At 53.2% G+C, this 19,658-nt stretch overlaps 1 protein-coding gene across 1 annotated transcript in view; it reads left to right on the top strand.

Annotated features, from left to right (window-relative positions):
- The window catches only part of MNT (MAX network transcriptional repressor), a 36,671-nt gene that overhangs the window by 2,236 nt on the left and 14,777 nt on the right, over positions 1 to 19,658 (top strand). Inside the window, exons 2-4 of the mRNA XM_074160774.1 lie at positions 10,301 to 10,868; positions 13,802 to 13,843; positions 14,556 to 14,667. Coding sequence (XP_074016875.1) covers positions 10,301 to 10,868; positions 13,802 to 13,843; positions 14,556 to 14,667 — 722 coding nt within the window. The remainder of the gene's footprint in view (positions 1 to 10,300; positions 10,869 to 13,801; positions 13,844 to 14,555; positions 14,668 to 19,658) is intronic.

Here is a 19,658-nt window from a genome sequence, read left to right as displayed (position 1 = left end):
GTGGAGCCTGCCCTGCCACCAGCCTGTCACCTCTGGTGTCCCCGGCTGACCGGGCACTGCCTGCAGCGTGCTTCGAGCGGTGGTTACAAGGTGTTCACCCAAAGGCCTTTTGAACATTACATATAATATATGTGCTAATATTTCAGAGAACATACTTTCACATTGCTGAAAAAAAGCTGAGCCAAAGTGCATCCGGTGAGATGTCCCCGTAAGAGTGACAGGGTGGCAGAGCAGAGCACGGCGGGACGGACACGGCGGGGACCTCGGGGGGGGGGGGGGAAGAGCAGGTTGTGCCCCTCGTTACAAACGCAGAGCTCGGAACTCGCTAAAACACTGGCTGGAGTTTGGAGGACGTGGCCCAAGGGGCTGGTTGTTGCCTCCCGAGTAAACTGGGAGCAGATGAAAGGCAAGGAACAGACTGAGTTAGAGGGAGTTGTACGCTTGTTAATTAAACAACTACCTAACGACTCCATCGCTGCCATTTACTCACTTAACATAGTATTTTTTGGCGGCTCTTTTCCTCATGTGCTCGTTGCACATCCCAATTGGATCCGGTTGGATCTCCTGGGGTTTGTTGGGTGCTTTGCTGGGTTTGTGCGGCTCGGGAATGGTTCCTCCCAAAGGCCCGGGAGGGTCTGTGCCGAGAGGGGTAACGGAAACGAAACCCCCCTCGTTTGGCTCGTGCTCCTGCGCTGGGCAGAGCCCTGCTCCGGCAGGGTGGCAAGCGTTGTGTAAATGATGACACTAGTGATGATGTTATTTGGATCTCGTTAATTTTTTGGGAGAAAAAACAACAGATTAGGGGGAGGTGAGGGGGATAGGTGATGTTATGCGTTTTCTTATCACAATATTGGCACCGTGGGAATGCAGAGGGAAACAGACACACCCTGGACGTGCACCGTGTTGGCCACACACTTCAGTGTTTCCAGTTGTTTTGGGAGTCAGGATTTTGCAGTGCTCGTGTCTCGTCCACATCTGCTCTTTCATGCTTCATGGTGTTGCTGCTGAAAACCCTTTTTTCTGTGAACAAGTGGCTCACGCGCGTGCAAATGCGTGTGTTACACAGGCACAAACCTGTGAGACCCTTTTCCTGTTACTGGCAAACTCCAGAGACATTTCACTTGAATTAGAGGGTGGGTGATGGGTGGTTCCGCGAATTTAGGTTAATCTAAGAATGTTTCATGATCTAAGAAAACAAAATTTGTTTATAATTGCAAGTAACTAATACTTGTTTTCTTAGGGTTTTTCCCATAGATACTCGTCTATGACCCGCTCCGCTCCTGCTCTCTGCTTGGCTTGGTGCCGCTCAGTTGCGTTCGTGGCCTTTCATTTCTTTGCCCGTTGCCAGGAAGGGTGGCCACCAAGCAGTCAGCGTAGCCCTGGTCCCTTCCCACCTCATCTAACCGCCGCTTTGGCACATGTCTTAATTGTGCGGGATTGATGACAAGATGTGTGGTGACCAGAGAGATCCCCTTTGGCTGCAGGGCCACCACCTCAGCTGATGGGCGAGGAAGAGGAGCAGCTCAGGCCCAGCATCCGTGTCTCAGCAGCGGCTCGGTGCTGTGCTCAGTGTGGTCTCCTCTGGTGTCCCTCAGCAGGTCTCGGGATGCTGAGACAAATCTCCAGGAACCCCGTAGGGCTTTCAGGCCCTGGCTGGATGAACGCGGGACCCGAGCATCCCTGGGTGCGTGTCCCTCGTCCCTCCCTGCAGCTCTTCCACCTGCGCTTCTTCGGGAGAAGTTAAAGCTCCTGCTGACAAGCAGCGCGGGAGGTGGGAATCTGCTGTTCTGACCCCCCCGATGCCTTTCTCTGTGCTGTGGGGGGTTGGTTGAATTTTGTGTATAAAACACTGAACTTCCCGAAACCTGACAAAACTGAATGCGATTTCCACCACACGGAATTTTGGTTGCATTCTTGATTCCGTTTCCTTCATATTCCCGTTCAGCTCGTTAGAAGCGCGTCCTTGCTCGGGGAGTCTCCAGACTGACCTCTGAGTATTTGTGTGGCTCAGAAGGCACCGTTTTTTCCCACTGCAGCAGGAAATGCTCCCTGGTTCAGTCACCCCTCGCATCAGCGCGGTCGCGTTACGGTGAGAGAGGGTGTGAGGGGCTCGGCAGAACCTCAGGTAGAGCAGTCGATGGTCTGGGTGCTGTCTGACGGTCGGGCAGAGCAGGTCTCTCCCTCTGGAGAATCTCCCGCTCCCCGCTGACAGCTTGAAGCCTTCAAACAGGTCTGTCACTCTGGTTTTGATTAGCTTTGTTCTCTCTTATTAAAATTGCAGTGGCCGAGTGGTGGGATGGTGCTAGTGAGGACGTGCCGTGGTTTTGGGCGCGATGTGGACTGAGCTCTCGTCCGTTTGCAGTAACCTCAGCCAACAAAGACCATACCAGGTGTTTTTGGTGAGGAACAGGCGTTTAGTGTGTCCCTGGACCACCAGCAGATGATGCTGTAGGTTCGAGGGGTTTGTCGTGCAGGTGGATGGACTTGGGGTGACGCTGTGACGGGGGCTGGAGGAGGATCTGGGCTGCTCCGAGAACCTGCCCTCCTCGGGGTACCATCACGCCGGCTCTGTTAGACGTTAACTTTGGGACGAGCCTTTCTGTGACTGAGAGCGGCGTCTGTGAGTTCAGAGGTGCCAGGGATCACGGCCCTGGTGCAGTTCGGGTGATCGAGGAAAGCTTCCACCCCTGTGTGCATTCCATGTGCTGTGATGGGCGCATACCCATGAATTCTTATCTCCTTTTCTCTTTCGAGTAGGGAGATGGGATTCTGAAGGGTAACCTGCACCTTTCCATTCATTCTCTTGAGAAGGGACCTGACGGGTGTGAGCAGCCTGTGAGAACACCCCCCCCAGCCCTGGGAGGAAGGTGCAGCAGTGGGTCTTGTTCTCCTCCGGGGGATCGAGGAACGTTACGTGAACCGGTGTGGAGCAAATAGGCTTACCTAACAGGCTGCTAATTAACCCACAGATCCGGTTTCGCCATGACTCAGGCTGTTATGTGAAGTCATTTAACCTGTCTCTGCCTCAGTTTCTGGCGTGTGTAAAACACAAGCCCTGTGTCTGACCCATCTGCAGGACGCTTGTGTCCCCGGGGGTCCGGGCCCTGCTGCGAGGGGTTTTGGGGTCTCTTCTGTGGGCACATCAAGTGTCTGGGCTTTTTGGTTTGTTTTAAGAGCAGACAGTTTGTTTATAACATGATTTATTAAGTCAGCTCGTGTTCACTGTCCTTTTCCAAGGAGAAGGGGAGACGGCGGTTTCCCGGTGTGTGTTGGGGCTGTGGGTCGGATCCTGCCGGTCATTGGTGCCGCTTTTCGCCCTGATCTGTGACACAGAAACTCTTCAACTTGCGAATAACAGCTTATCGGAACACATTCCTTTCTCTCCCTGTTTCTTAAAAATGCCGGTGCCTGATGGAAAAGCGTTGAGACACCGTCTCGTACGGAAACAGCCCTGCGGTGCCTGCCCCGGTGAAGCTCCTCGGACCACGGAGCAGTCAGTAGCCAGCCGTGGGCTGTTGGTAGCCCCTCTGCCTGTCAGAGCCAGTGCTTTTCTGCACTTTATCCTGAATTCTGCAGGAAGGTACAACCAGAGTTTTACATCAGTCCGGGCTGCCGAGCTCCGGTGCTGGGCCCCGTCAGGGCTGGAGGGCGCTGGGGTGGTCTGTGTGTATTTAAGGCTGTCCATGGTGGTTGCACTCTTTTAGCAGCCTTGATCTGTTTTCTTTTCCTTTGTAGTACTGCTAAACCCTGGCCTTTATTTCTCTCTTCTGTCCACTAAGAGTTTGTTGTAACTAAAATGCAGCTGAATCGACTATCTGGAGGTGATTCAGGGTTTCAGTTAAGCACTGGAATAGCAAATTAAAACACAATGTAAATTATCCCTAGAGATTTGAGAAGTTGTTGCTTTGAGAAGCGTCTGACAAGTATTATTTAGTTGTGATTGATTCTTCTTTGGGGCTTGTGAGATGCTCTACAAGATTTCTTGAGGGTCTTTCCAACCTTCCTGTCTGCGTTCCAGGAGCCGCGATGGTTGTGGTGAAGGGAAACACTCACGTCCTCCCAAGCCATCTGGCTCCATGCAGTGGGAATAAAGCATGTCTGCTTCCTAGATTTTATCAGGCAAGAGCGTATCTTGTCATTTCTCTTAATTTATTTCGGGTTTGGACACTGAAGTCACTTTGATTTCTATGAGTTACAGATAGGCCCGTCGTGCCAAGATCACAAATGGTCTGTACTGGTTGGCTCTAAGGAGGGAGGGTTTATGTGAAGGCTGATTTTCCTCTGCTTTTGCAGATATGACACCAATGTGTCATCATCCTCTGGCTGAGAAAATGGAGATTCAAGGATTTTTGTCATTTGTAGTGGACGGTGACATCGTCTGCAGCCGAGGTATGAAGAGTGTGTGGTGTGGCAGCGCCGGGAGGGCGGCTCAGGTGGGAGCTGGGGTCTCGAGACCCCGACACTCCAATCCCAGGGGGCTGGGGGAGCTCTCGCTGCCCTGGAGCGCGTCGCCAGCTTATGCCTTGTAATCGGGAAGCATTTCAGTATCCTTTGTGAATAGCACGCTTTTCAAATGCGATGTGGTCTTTCTTAAAGAAAAACAGAATGATTGTGCCCTGGTCTGTGTTAATAGGAGGGGAAAGGGGACTCTTGGAAGCAGCTGGGATCCGAAGGCAGCACCAGGAAGAGCAGCAGCCAGCGAGGAGCCGTCGGGTGCCGTGGTCTCCCCGGGCACGGCCGGGGGCTTGGGGAGAGGTGCTGGGGCTCAGGGCTCCCCGGTACTGATGGGGAAGCAGCGGTGTGGAGGGATGGACACCAAAGGGAGTGGGTTGAGCAGAGATAGGAGGGAAGAGCCGAGCCTGTGTTGTGCTGGTGTCAACCAGAATTCAGAGGGGCTCAGAGAAAGCGGCCACAATTCCAAAGGGGTCTTGGTCCTCTGGGTTGTTTTTCGGCTCCTGGAGGTGCCAGCGGCTGTTTGCTCTTGTGTCAGCAGCCTCGGCCATGACTCAGAGTTAGCCTGGCTCGGGCTGAGCGTTCCTGGTCTCCAGTAACTGCTGACTCTCTTCTTATCTCCCCTTTCCTAGTTCTCCCATCCGGAGTCTGGGACCTGCAGAAACAGAAACCAACCTTCAGGCTCCAGCCTGCCCTCCCTCTCGATACAGCCATTCCCTCCCCGAGGGCCAGCCTCGGGAATGGGAGAAACCTGGAGACTCTTTCTGTCCCCGGCCCTTTCCTGGGACAATCCAGGAGTGACTCCTGCGGGTGATGCTGCTGTAGGACCGGTGCGAGTGAAACCCAGGGCACGCTTCTCCAGGTCTGCAGCGGCTCGTGGTGTGCAGTGTAGGCTCCCAGAAGCATTGAATGATTCAGAGAAACACTTCAAACTGTTCAGAAAATGACAGCACAGAACGGGCAGTGCGTAAGCGTTCACAGAGTTGAGTCGTGTTCTCCCTCAGCGCTGGGGAGGGACCTCTAGGCGTACGTAGAGGTAAGGTGTTTGGTTATGCAAAGGCACGTGCTGTTGATAAATAGTGTCCCTGGTACAGAACGGGAGCCTTAAAAAGGACATTGAAATGCCTTGACGGCGGCACGGTCCTGCAGTGCTCCCGCAGCTCGGCTCCGCGGGAGCCTGGGTGCTGGCCCCCGACGTTGCTGGCCCGGAGTGTCCTGCCCTCGCTGGCCGTGCTCACTGCTACTGATGGGTGGCATTTCCAGGGCAGGCAAAAAGGAGGAGATAAATTTAAACCCTGCAGATTATTAGATAACAAAGCTGAGAGTGGCCGGCAGTGTTTATTTCTGGACTGTCGGGGCCCGAAAATAGCCGCCGTCGGCGGGTCGGGAGCTCTGACCCTGTTCCTGCCTCCTCCTGTGACAAGATCTGCTGTTCCCTCCTGTCGCTGCTGGCGTTGCTGTCGTCCCTTACGGCGTGCCATCTCGGTGGCCTGGCCGGGACGCTGAGGTCCCTGGTCCCCACGGCAGGGTGTGGGCAGGGTGAGCATCCTTGTCCCTTCCTGCCTGCGTTGTGGTTCAAACCCCTCGAGGGTTCGTGGGGCTGGTTCCCTCCCTTGATTCTCTCAGTCCCGTGGATGAGTGTCGAGAATTGAGTGGAGATGACACATATTTTGGTGTGCACCTGCCGGTCCAGCTGTGTCTCTGGGCCCAAGGAAGAGCCCTTGAGCTTTCTCCTTGAGGTTTCTCCATGCCGGGCTTGCAGGAGCTCCTGTGATGAGCAGACTCTGCGCAGGGGACGAGCCACGCGTGTGGCTAAGCCCATGGCACGCCAGTTGCCATTCATTGTTTTTATCTCTGTCTGTGAAGGGAAGTGGGTGAACTTATTCCGTATGGAAAACCAAAGGCTGTAGGGGGCTTTTTTAAAGCGTGTCTTTAGTTTGTTTGCGAGGTGCGAGTACAACGTGAGCAGGAGACAGATCTTCATGGTTCAATGGCCTGAAGCCGGGTGTGTTGGGATGAGGTGGCTCGGAGACCCGTCTGTCCCCTCACCTGCAAGAGGGTTCCAGAGTGTGGTTCCGTTTTGCCTGTGGGCCAGTCAGACAGTGGCTCACTGGTGTCAGATTTTGGCAAAAAAAAAAAAAAAAAATATCCTTGAAATAAACTCTTTAGCTCACGGGAGCTGAAGATTTGCAGCACGGAAGGCCTGGTTGGCAGCTTGTCAGCAGCCCCGGGGCTGCACCTGCTTCCCAGAGACGTTGACATCAATATTTCTGATCGGTGGCGCACGCTTGTAACCTCCCTTTCCTGCTCTCGCCTTCCCCCATGAATGAAAATTACCCCTCGTAGGAATGTCACTGCCGGCTCCCCTGCGTGCCCGGGAGAGCGTGGCTGTCAGCATGGACCTCGGCTGTGGTCTCTCCTTTCTCCATCCTCTGCTCGGCCAGGAGCCAGCGCGGGAGCCGAGTCAGCGTGGGCAGGTTCTGCTGCCCCCGTGGGAGCCCGAGCAGTGCCAGGAGCTCCCATGAATGGGATGCCAGGAGTCCCAGACTCTTTTCAGTGGTTGCCAGGGAGAGGACGAGGGGCAAGGGGCACAAGCTGGAACATAGGAGGTTCCACTCAAATATGAGAAAAAACTCCTTCACGGTGAGGGTGCCAGAGCCCTGGAACAGGCTGCCCAGGGAGGTTGTGGAGTCCCCTTCTCGGGAGATTTTCAAGACCCGCCTGGATGCAGTCCTGAGTAACATGCTCTGACATGCTCTGGGCAATCCTGCTTCAGCAGGGGAGTGGGACTAGATGATCTCTATGGTCCCTTCCAACTCTAAAAATTCAGTGAAATTCAGTGAATTGCCACCTCTGCCGCTGCCCAGTCCTGCGGCTGGCAGGGAGCTCTGTCGTCTCTCCCAGCAGCCGGCTACCTGGGCCGCCCCGGTGCTGGCCGCGTGGCCCGGCACGCACATAGGAAACACGATTAGTCAGCGGGTCACCGGGGCTGAATTTCCTCGTGCGTCCTGTGCCAGGCTGTCACGTTGGCTCTGGCCGCACACCAAGTGGCAAAGTGGAGCAAAAGAACTGCAGACAAAGGGCTTTTATTTATTAGTTATTAATGTCGTTCAGCTGAACCCGTCTGAAATCATGGGTAGCTGAGGTTTGAGTTGTTTACACGAGGGGATTCCTGCTGGGGTTTTTGCCACTCTGCCCTGCTTTCCTTCTTCCTTTAAGGAAATGTTGATAATTACCCTGAAATATTTTGAGAAAATGTAGAAAAATACTGCACTCCGGCTCTGAGCTTCTGTTTAACCAACCTCCTGTTTTGGAGTCAGATCTCCAGCTCACTCACCCTCCTACTTGGTGCTACAAGGAGTTGAATTGTAATTTTGGATTTGAGTCTCGGGCAGCCATGGGAAAAGTACTCCTTGGATGTGAAATCCTTGCAGGTCGCTGGATTTCACCCGGTGCCACAGGTCGGAGCCTGGAGAAGCAGCCCTGGAGCTTGAGCTCCGTCCGGGTGTTGCTTTCTGCTCCTGCAGGTGGGTGCTTGACCCTGTTCCTGGTCTCACACGGTGTGTGTGTGTCTGGCTGTTGCTGGAGCTGAGCTGAACGAGGGCTGTGGAGGTTTGTGAGGTTTAGGGTTCCCCTCCTTGCCCCCCAGGCAGCGGGTTCGGTGCCTCCCCTGGAGCTCACGCTGGGTGTCTCTTGGGGCTCTCCTCGCCGGCCTCCCCCACCCAGGGGGCTCGGACGCTCCGTGTGGGTCTGGTGTGTGTCCAGATGGGGATGTTGGGGCCACCAGCGAGCATGGCTGGGCCAAAGGGCTCTAGTGGTGGTTGGAGGAAACAGGATGTGTGCTGTAGAGATGCCGAGGTGAAGGGACCTGCAGGAATCCACGTCACCTGTGAATCGGGGACGGTGACGCTGTGCGGTCACGTGTACCAAAGGCCATTCCGAATCGGGAATGGAAGTGTTGTTCCCTTTATTGCTCTCTCTTGCTTTTGCACAACACCCCTCACGGTCACAGGCTGGGCGAGAAGGTACCCGGGCAGTGACTGCCCCTCGGGTGGTGTGTGGGGACTGGGCAGCTCCACGGCTGGTGCCTCACCGGGGGGACTTCCCCCTTGTTCCACGTGTTGTAATTAATACAGCTGCTTCCTGAAGATAACAAGGGCCTTTAGTGTAAACTGGTAATTCCAGGTTGCACTATACGTGCCTTTTGATCAAATTTCCTAAATACACACCCTGATTTCATCGTTTAGGTCAAGCCAAAGCTTCTCCTGAAGAGTCCAAGTCTCTTTGGGGTTGTTTCTTAGAGCTTCCTCTCAATTACCTGATACTGGCCGCTGTAGAAGACACAATACCAGACTGTGTGGTCATTTCTCTGATCCCTTGCTTGATGAAGTAAGCATTTATTTTCCAAATATTCGTATATTACAGTGAAGAAGCCACAGCTCCAAGCGTGCTGTTGGTGGCAGCTCCTTGGAGGCTGTGGGGAGCGGGATCCCCTGAGCTTCGTGGGCAGCAGATTTGGAGGTACTTGGTGAAGGCTGTGAGATGTCTAGGTGCCAGGGCCACTGGCGCCACAGGACGTGTATAAATAAATTTCATTTGTGCTATGTTCACACAATTAAAGCCGGAGACCTGGATCGCATTTAATGAGGTTTATTTTACTAGTTGGGCCACACAGATTTCATTTACTTTCTCTCGTGTTCTAAAAACACATAGAACATGTGCACACCAACGCTGAGTTTAAGAGCTTGAATAAAATCCACAGCAGTAAAGAAGTGCCCTGATGGGTTTGATTCAGTGTAAAGTCCATTTAGCTAAAATTTACACATGATAGTATAAAATGCAGGGTATTTTAACCTAAGGAGCCTGCCCTGCCATTTATCTCTGGGCCGGTGGATGTCCTGGGCAGTGCTGGGAGAACTGGGAGAGGGGGACGTTCGCGAGGTTTCCCTGTCTCCCGCACACAGGCTCTAGTTCAGGAGATGAACCTGAAATGTCCCGTTTTTCCCTGGGATGCTGCTGGTCGAGGCTGTTCTGTGGGCTTGTCCTTACCTCCCTGGGCCAGGCGGGCTCCTCGGTGAAGTGCCCAATAGCTCTTTGACAATTTAAAAACAGAAAAGGAAGAACTGAAAATGATTTATTGTGGTTCGGGGTTTTTTTCTGCAATACAGCAGAGCACAGGGATGTGTTTCCGTGCGGACATAAGCAGGGGGGGCTTTGGGAAGGTGAGGTAGAGGTGGGCATCGCTCGGGGTGCTGAGTCCATCCCTGCGGGTACCTACGCCACATCGCTCCGAGAGCGGGCACAGGCTCCCGGCCAGGCCCTGCCGCGGCTCTCAAAGGTCCATTAATCTTCTTCAGCTCAGTGGTGTTTGCCCTTGGCAGAAGGGCCTTGCGATCCGTGGGTTTGGACCTTGGGAGCGGGATGTGACTGGGTTGGGCCATTTCTGTCCACGTGGAGCTGCGATGGAGAAGGAGGTTGGTCGGGTGGTGTCTTGCTTTTCATCTGCTGCTGTGATCGTGGCGTCCCCGGACGATGGCAGGGACAAGCTGGGATTTGCCTCGGCTGGGTCTCAAGGGCTGAATGCGGGGCAGCACGGGGTTTGTGTTTATGTTTGTGTGGAGTGAAAGGGCAACGCGTGGAAGGTGCGGCATGGCTGGGACACGGGACGGATCTCCAGGGGCACAGGTCCTGCCATGGGCTCGGGGTGTCCCGTGGGCTGGGCTGCAGGACCCCCACGGCCTCTGTTTCCCCCTGGGAAAATCGGGCAGTCAGTCACAGCCTGGTTAGAGGCCGGGGTTGGGGAAGGTCAGGGAAGCGCCATTAATCACTGTTGGTGTTTCTCTTCCAGAGGAGAATGAGAAGCACGAGAAGCTCCGTCTGGAGAGGGAGCAGGAGCAGAAGAAAGCCGGCAAGACCAGCGCGCCGCGGGCCAACAGTGCCATCGCCCCAGAGGAGCCCCGGAGCGAACTGCTGGTGCCCATCTCCCCCCCGGCCCCCGCCCCCCCACCGCCCCTGCCCCTGGCAGCCCCCATTTCCGTCATTCCCATCCCTGTTGTCACCAGCCCCCCCCAGCAAGCCGCCCAGACCACCCTGTCCCCGCCGCTCGTGCAACGCCACCAGCCCCTCGTAAGCACTCCCGCTGTTACTAAGGAAGCGTCTTCAGTCGCACCCGTCATCCAGAGGCCACCGGGCCCGCTCCTGCCGGACGGGAAAGCTGCCACCCCGCCCTCGGGCAGCCCCAAGCAGCTCCAGCATTACGCGGCGCCGGTCCTGGCCATCTCCCAGCACCATGTGGTCCAGCAGCCCCTCCAGCCCCAGCCCCTGCAGCACCCGGGAGCGCCCCCGCCGCTGGGGGCCCTGAAGCTGGCTCCAGCAGAGGACACGAAACCAAACGAGCAGAAGAAGAGACCTGGAGGGTGAGTGCACCTCGTGCGTGGAGGGACCAGGCAAAAACCGTCCCGAAAGCTGCATCGACCTGGAGCAGCTACTGCTTTTGCAAAGAGTTGTCAGACCAGAAATACCAAGATCCGTGGATGTTTGGATGTCTGGGTTTTTGATGGCAGGGTTTCTTAGCTTGATGGTTTTTTGTTTCCCCCCCTGACCACACACTGTAGGATTCTGTACCAGGATTTCTTTTTCTAAGCCAGAACTGTCTTAGGAAGCAAGTCCCAGCACCGCCTGTCTGAACTCAGGTGGCATCTGGTGGTGTGTTTGGCAAAAGATCTCTGCTTGTACTGGTCAGGGAGGTCGTGCAGCAATGCTGCCTGCAGGAACTGTCCTGAAAACTGGGATGTGACCGGGGAGGTTTTATTTCCCAGGACAGAGATCACCTTAGCTGCTGTTCTGATTCCCTAGTGCTGTGAGTGCTAAGGGCCTCCTGCTTGTTCAGAACTCCTGCAGCCAGAAGGGACTGAAGGCTGATTAATCTGCCCCCACCCTCGGACAGGACTTGTGACTCTGATGTTGCTCCAGGTTAGTGTTTGTCTAACTTGTTCTTAAGGACTTTGGCTGGTGGAGACTCTGTCTTCTCCTCAGACGGTTGTTTCCAGACCACGGTATCCTAATACGTAGTCTGGTGGTATTTCTTGTGGGCTGGGAGAACAAATCGTTCCCTTCTTTGCAGCAGTTTTTTACCTGTTTCCTTTGGCCCCTCAGTCTTCCTTCCTGCGGGATAAACGACCTGGATCTGTTCAGTTTTTCCTCCTGGCCACGCTGTCTGGACCTCTGACCGTTCTCCCCGCTGCCTGCAGCGGGCAGATAGCTCTTTGCAGCAGTGTTTAGAATGCTGTTCTCATCGCGCCGTGTGTCCTGCCTGTCCAGTGCAATAAGGCACAGGTACACCCGGTCTTGGGGCACCAGGGGGTCTGGTTGGGGTTCAGGGGAGATGTTGCCAGCAAAATGCTGGCTGGACCCCCCCTCGCTGTGCACTGTAGCACCAGCAGCCTTGTCCCACCCCGTACGGCTCAGGCTGCCCTGCTGAGACAGACCCAGCAGAGCGGGAGGCTCTCCCAGTCGCTCCAGTTCACCCAGTCTAAACCAGCGCCGGCAGTGACAGACAAAATGCATCCTCTCCGGGGCAGGGACCTGCTCGGGAGAAACATTTTGGCCAGGTCAAAATCTGGCCTTGCCTTTTGCACCCTCCTGGATGGAGCTCAGTGTTTCGAATTTATCAGAAGGTCAGGACGTGGCAGTTCACTCTCTTTTCTCCGGGTCCTCTGGTCCTCACGGCGTTTGCTCTGAGCTGTGATAACCCAACTGTGGCCCAGCTGTGAGCGGAGCACAAGCACGGGGCTGTGAATTGGTACCGACCCTCCCTGTGAACGGCCCCCGTGCAAGGAGGGGTAGTTTCTGTGTCATCTTGTGGGAGCAGGAAGTGATGTAAGATACAGTGGACAAAATAAGGTTCCTAGTGGACAAAACAAGGGTTCCTAGTGCCTTTTGGGATGTGGAGATCCCAAAATGTGTAGAAAGAAACAGCAAAAGTAATGTAGATAAGAATTTGTAAAGATAATGGCCTTTGTAAAATGCCAATATAATTCCTCTACGATAGATTGTGATCTTTTGAGCTTGTCTATAAAATGCAAAGCTGCAGAAACGCTAAGTCTATTTGTGCTTTAATCAAGCGGAGCAGTGACTGACGTTGTGTGGGTTGGGATGGATGTGGAGGGGTTCCCACTGGCAGGGGGTGCCGGGGGGTTCTGCCGGGCAGGGGGTGGCTGGGCTCCTTTGCTGTCAGCCACGCTTCGCTCCCGGGGAGCTGGACGGGCTGTCACCCTGTGCCAAGTCTGCCTGTGCCCATAGTCTGCGATTTCTGTGCAGGATTTGTAGGGTTCATGGCATAGGTGCAGCAGAAGACGACCTGTCTGATGTGGGGCGAGTTGCAAAGGTTTCCTGAACTGTGTTTTGCTGGGGTACCCCAAGGTGCCTGCTCCTCGCCTCCCCAGGATCACTCCTGGAGTCACAAGCACAGAAAAGATGGTTTTTTCAGCTTGTAAATGTTTTGTGGGAAAGGCTGTCAAATATTTTTTTTTTTTTTTTAAGCACCTGAATATTTATTAAATATTGACATACTTCCTGAAACGCTCACCTCAATGTCAGTGTATTTTCAGCCAAAGGCAAATAATTACTTTGCATAGCGTACGGAAGATATTTGAAATCTCCACGTGTCTACTAATGCGCTTTATCACCGCAGTAGCGGAAAACTAAGATAACATGAATTTGTTTGGCCTTTCCTCAAAGTGTTCCTGTGATCCGGAGGGTGGGGACAGCCCAGAACCCTGCAAACCAGAAGCTCACCCTGGTTCTTGCTTTAGCGGTGGCTGGAGGATTCCTGGGTTACTTCGTTCCGTATTGATGCTCAACTGTGTTATTTCAGGCACGGTGGAAAACTAAAGTGGTTTGAAGTACGTCTGCCAGGTCTCGTACACTTCAGTTTGACGCTGCATAAATCTTACCCCGCTGGAGTGTAGGCGTAGATCAGAAATGGGTCAGAATCCGGGCTCTCTAGTACTGTATAAATACGTACGATTCATACTTTGTGTCTTTCCCCGTTGATAGCAGCCGTGCCTCTGTATAAACACCCGTTATACTCCTGCCTCCGTGGATCTCGCGTGCAGTACCTGCGTGATGCTCATCCCGTCTAATATGCATGGGAAGTGTGGGGTTTATCTTGATACAGTATAGGGAGAAATATATATGCAACTCGCATTAAATCAGCGATATCTGAGCACCTCTATTGCTATTTAATATTCACCTCTCTGTCCTAGACACACACTGCTGAGAGTACAGGTTGAATGGCAGTAGTTTTAAACCTGACACTGAGTTTATCTTTGTTCTGTTTGGGTTACAGGGTTGGGACCAGGGAAGTACATAATAAATTGGAGAAGAACAGGTGCGTAGAAAGCCAGGGGTTTGATTTTTTTTATTGTAATTCCCCTTCTTTTTTTAATTTTTTTTTTCCTATAAGCTGTTAATATTTGTTTGGCTTTGGTGGGTTTTTGTTTGTTTGTTTTTTAACAAATAACCTGACCAAAATTCTTAGTGACTTTTAATGAGTCTTAAAATACTGCTTTGCTTTCTTATAGCTCAATTCTGCATCTCTTGCTTCCTTCTATGTTTTACTTACCTGCATAATTACATTACAATAACCCTGCAGAGCCCTGATCCCGCAAAGTAAATCCCCACGTGCATAACGGTGGAATTTCTCTTTTGATTTAATAAACTTGCCAAGGCCAGGGGCCAGCGTACAGTGTGAATGCAGAATAAAGACCAGTTCCTGATCCCAAGCTCTTACAAGCCTAACTGGCTAAATTGGAAACACGGTAAAAGTGGAAACTACAGTACAGGGAGATGAGATGTTTCATTTAAGATTGCACAAGGGTTTCTGAGCAAACTGAGGGCTAGAATCCAGCCGTTAAAAGCCCCAGCCCCGTGGTCTCTCTGCTGGCCTGAGCTAGCCGTAAGCACACAGGTAGTTCCGGGACTGCTATGCACGTGTGCGAGTGCTTTGCTGGGTTAGGGCCCAAATTAAGGTCTTGCCCTCTGCTAAATTGATTTCTGGTGTGCACTCCCGCCAGCTGACAAACCCCCTGTGCTTTCTTTAGGCGTGCACATTTGAAAGAGTGCTTTGAGACGTTAAAGCGCAACATCCCCAACGTAGATGACAAGAAGACCTCAAACCTCAGCGTCCTAAGGAGTGCCTTGCGATACATCCAGGTACGTGTGGCGTTCCGGTGGCTGTCATTGTATAGCACTTCATCTGCTGAAATAAGAGTGCTGTCCTTGCTTTAACCAAGTTACTTATCTGCTTCCTGTAGCACAAAGGAAAAAGGGGAGAGGAGAACCCCCATCTCCTCCTTTCCCCCCCCCCCATGCAGTCTTTTGTAAACTCCAGATTTCCCAGATCCTCTGGGAATACTTGCTTCATGCAATCTCCTTATCCTAGAAGTTCCTAGTTAACCCCAAGTCATCCGTACCAGTGATGGTGATGCAGTTGAAGTGACTTTCACCTTCCTGAAGAGATAATTCAGATGATCTTATAAAGGGGGCCATATAAACTTAAGCTGCTCCTTTTTGGATTAAGGTGAATTTTAATCTGTGTGTTTTTGTGAGGCTTTGTGTTTGCTTAACCGAAACAGACTGACTACCACCAAGGTCTTGAATGTCTCAAATTTTTGATGAGATGGAGATGTAAGTCCTTTGCTTGGAGGCAGGGAAAGGCTGGCATTGGGGGTTGCAGCATGGAGCTGTAGGTGAGTGGGGTACTGAGAATGTGTCTGGGAGAAAGTAAAGATAAAATTCAGTTGTGGTGTTTGCAGGTTGGGTGAATTGTTAGTGTTTGCTTATTGTTGTTTATCCCATAATTGACGCTGTCAGCAGTTTTGTCAACTTCGTGCATTGATTTGTTCTTATCCAGCATGTTCTACATATTTAATATTTGTAAAAGCGGTTAATGGTAGCGCAAAAGAGGTTCTTAGAGATGTCCTCTGTGGCTGTGAAATCAATAGCATGTAATGCAATTAAAATTCATCTGGAAAATGGAAGAGTTGCTAAATTTGTAGTGCAAATGAAGACAGCCAGTAGTGTTCAAACACTTTGGCTGGAATAAAGGGTGCTGAGAACTGGTAACAATGGGCTTTTCCACAGCAAAGCGTCCTCTTTTTCCCTCGCTTTCTTCCCATTTTCCTCTGTCTCTCTCAAATACCATTTCATTTCTATGTTCAGAAGTACTGGGCATTGACTACTTGCATCTACTTTGTTTTGGAGAGTCAGTAATTACTCATCACCTTCCATAACTAAACCAGTTCGGGCCTTCTCATTAGTCTTCACCCATGACTTCTCTTTGCAGAGCCTTTGGTTGGGGCAAACTCTAATGGTACCTGGCTACTGGAGGACAGCAAACAGAAGGGAAGAGTCTGTGTTGCTTATAAAGGTCATTTCTGGAGCTGTGGTTGTATTGCAGCCTGGTGGGTGTTAGAAAAGCTCGGAGCCGTCCGTTTGATTTCGGGCAGGCTGGTGTCGGTAGGGATGAGCAGTGGGAGAGACGGAGCCACCTCATCCCCTGCTCTCGCCTTCGGGAGCCGAGCCTGGGGTCAGGGCGTCAGGAAGGAAGCGGACGCTCGGTGAATATCGATGTGGGTGCAGACCTGTCCGTGAGCAGACCCCGCTCTCCAGCAGCATTTCTATCCTGTGCTTTTGGAAGACAGCTGAAAATTCTCTCTGAGGCTGTCGGTGGGGGTGGGTGATTCTTCTTCTTCTCTAGATCTGTTGTGAAACGCTTTGAGGCTTAGACGCAGTGCAGCTTTGTGCTGCCTACAGGTGTGTGTACCAACATCTCCGTAAATTGCTAGCAATTAAATTCTCGTCACGTCCTATGATGAAGTGTGAACTGCTTTTGTGATGGTCCGGAAGGTATTCACAGATTCAGAACTGCATTTTGTTTCCTTTAAGTTTCTGCCGTTTGGGGTCCATTTCGGTGCCGCCGCCTCATTGCTTTTCCCAGCCTGGATCCAGTTGGAATGGCTGGGATCGGGTCTGTGGACCTGGCTGCTCTGGTGTGCTGTGCCGGTCTGTGTGCCCACGGCCTGGGGCTGGCGGGGGTCTCGGGGTGGTGTAACTGCAGCGTATTCAGTCGTTCAGTCCAGGGGAAATGCAGAAGTTGACAGTTAATGTTGCAGTATTTGCATCGCGGGACCCTCATGCTGTGTGTCACTGTATCTGCACGGCTCTGGGTGACCTGCTGTGCTCCCTGCGTCCACGGCAGGAGGAACCGCTGCGGGGACTCGTCTGGGGGGTGCGGTGCCGGTGCCAGCGCCCCAGAAACTGCCCAGCGCCCGCGAGCCCTTTGGGGAGCGCAGGGAGAGCCCAGCGCAGAGAAACGGAGCTCTTCTGTCCCAACATTTCTCCTCTCCAGGTGTCTCTCCAGCTTCCCACTCCCGGGTGGCCTTCAGGGTAACGGAGCTGGTTTTGGGGTGGGCAGGCGGGGTCAGGGGGGCACCGGTGGGTGCGGGAGGTGCACGCAGGAGCCAGGCCCCTGTGCAGGCCCGGGGCCATGGCCGCAGTGCCAGCTCCCCTGCCCGGCGTCTGCCCCGACACCCGTGAGGGCCCGAGGGTGGCCATAGCCATAGCGCTAGCTATAGCGCTAGCGAGGCTGGCTAGCCCGTGCACTGCTGCATCCGTCTGTCCGTCCATCTGCTGGCGCTGGCAGAGGGGAGGAGGCGGGTCGGTGAGCCAGCCTGCGGCCGGGCCCTCACCCGCCATGGCGGCCAAGGTCACGGCGACCTCGGGCCTGGCTGCCTGCCCTCCCCGCCGGCCGGGAGCTCCGGTGCCAGCGATGCCAGCGTCCCCTCCACGTGTGCAGTGAGCACATGGCGAGCGCCAGCCCCTGGGTGATGGGATGGCCAGCGAGCGGGCCGGCTGCCCGGCATCAGCAGCGTGGCTGGCTGGCTGCCCCGCGGGCTGGTGTCACCCCCCGGCTGGCACAAGCCGCAATCCGGTGCCTCAACATCTCCCTCCTCCTCCTCCTCCTCCTCCTCCTCGGCGGGAGCATCGTGGCGGCTGCTGGAGGCCCTGCCGGCGGGGAGTGTCCCCAACGTGGAGCGTTTTCCTTGGCAGCGCCTTCGCCGTGTGTCTGTGCCTGAGTCACGGGACGCGGCTGCACTAAAAGTTGAAGTGCTCCGTTTACTTGCCTGAAAAAAAAAAAACAGATTATTAGAAATCTGATTTGAATTGTCAGAGTTCAAAATTTAAATTTCTATTTTTTTTCAATTCAGTTTGATTCAGTTTGGAGCACAAGTCTTGTGAGGAGCGGCTGAGGGAGCTGGGGGTGTTCAGCCTGGAGAAAAGGAGGCTGAGGGGAGACCTTCTCGCTCTCTACAACTCCCTGAAAGGAGGGTGTATCCAGGGGGGGTCAGTCTCTTCTCCCAAGGAACAGGCAACAGGACAAGAGGAAACGGCTTCAAGTTGTGCCAGGGGAGGTTCAGGTTGGATATTAGGAAGAATTTTGACACTGAAAGGGTTATCAAGCATTGGAATGGGCTGCCCAGGGTGGTTGAGGCACCGTCCCTGGAGGTGTGCAAAAGACGTGTTGACATGGTGCTGGGGGACATGGTTTAGCGATGGGTTTTTTTTGTCAGTTAGGTTGATGGTTGGACTCGATGATCTTGAAGGTCCCTTCCAACCTAGATGATTCTATGATTCTATGATTTTAGCTTCGCTCTGCCTCAGCAAAAATACCATCTGTCAGTGTGGGGATGGGATGAACTGCCTGCAGGTGATGCTTGCCTCTCCCCAGGGGTTATGGGGAGCACTGGTGGGACTGGGGATGGGCTGGGACACCTCTTACCAGCTTGGGCAGGGTGAGGGGGATCCCAGCCTCATCTGCAGACAGGAGCAAGAAAAAACGGAAAAAACATTGCCTTTTTGGCAGCAAATGATGCAGCAGACTCGGTGTGTTTCGCTGGGCAGGCTGGTTCCCTCTCTCCCTTGCAAAGACAAGATGGGAATTGTACAAAGGAGATTTAAAAGTAAAACTTCTTAGTATAGCAAAGTAGTTTTTCACTAAGGGGGAAAAATACACCAGAAAACCAATTCCGAACGAGTCTTGCAGAGGAGGAGTGCAGCGTGCGGGCCCCGAAGCTCTGCTTTGCTGACGATCGGTGCCTGCGAGGAGTATGACGGTGCACTAATTGCTGCAGCCTCTCTTCCTGCAAAATCCTTTCTCCCCGTTCCAGCTGGAACTTCTTTGAAACAGGCTGTTTGTTTCCTTGGCTGGATTTAAATATTTGTATCTGCATCAAATCAGATAAGTCAGAAAGTTAAATTCCGAACTTCCCATGGAGCTGTCATTTTAATTTATCCTTAAAAGTTGGGCTTGTGCTCTGCAACAGTAAATTAGAATCTCTGCAATTAAGCACACTGTTGCACAAAGGAAATTAGGCTGAGCGCAGCTGGAAGTTAATAATCCTTTTAACTGGTGATTCAGTCCTAGGCGGTGTAGGCTGTTGTGCTGTGGCTCTCGGCTGAGGGAGTCGTCCCTGTGGCCAGGGAGCGGGGTGGGCTCTGGTCCCGAGCGGCAGAGCCTGTGACAAAGCCCACTTGTTCCGTGGGCCACCTCGCCCTTCGTTCTTCCCTGTCCTCCCTGCAAAACAGGAGTGAAAATGCTGGAGGCCTCCGGAAAGTTTCGAAGATGCATGAAGTGAGATGGAAAAAAAACCACAGTGGGAAAAAGATGCTGTTTGCTTTTAGAGAGCAGAGCCCCATCTCCTCAGCTGAGCGAGGCCGGGACCGGTCACCAGAGCAGTGTCCCCTGGCAGAGAGCAGGAGAACAAGCCTGTCACCTCTCTGGAGACCCGTGGTGTCGGAGGGAATCACACCAGAGAAGGTGCTGGTGGCCAGGGACTGGAGTCCCGTGGGGGACATCGGATGGTTTGTCACCAGAACATTGGTGCAGTTGGGTGTTCTGATCTGCTTCTCTTTGAAGGACTCCTCGTCCCCTAGGAAATGTTGTAATCATCTTAGTTGGAAGCTAATTGGAGCCCTTAAGCACGACTCTTCTGTGTTCTCAAACCGTGCCTGTTACTGTGGTACCTGAACATCGTCCTGTTCCAGGGGTTATTTTCTGTTGCATGTTCAGTGTAAGATGACATCCAGGCGGTCCCCTCTCCAGGTGACATGGGAACAGCCACAACGAGACAGCTCGTGAGCAG

Source organism: Numenius arquata, chromosome 18 (assembly GCF_964106895.1).
Source record: "Numenius arquata chromosome 18, bNumArq3.hap1.1, whole genome shotgun sequence".
NCBI classification, from domain to species: Eukaryota; Metazoa; Chordata; class Aves; order Charadriiformes; family Scolopacidae; genus Numenius; species Numenius arquata.
The sequence above is the reverse complement of the archived record's forward strand: the minus strand, read 5'-3'. Positions and strand labels throughout refer to the sequence as shown.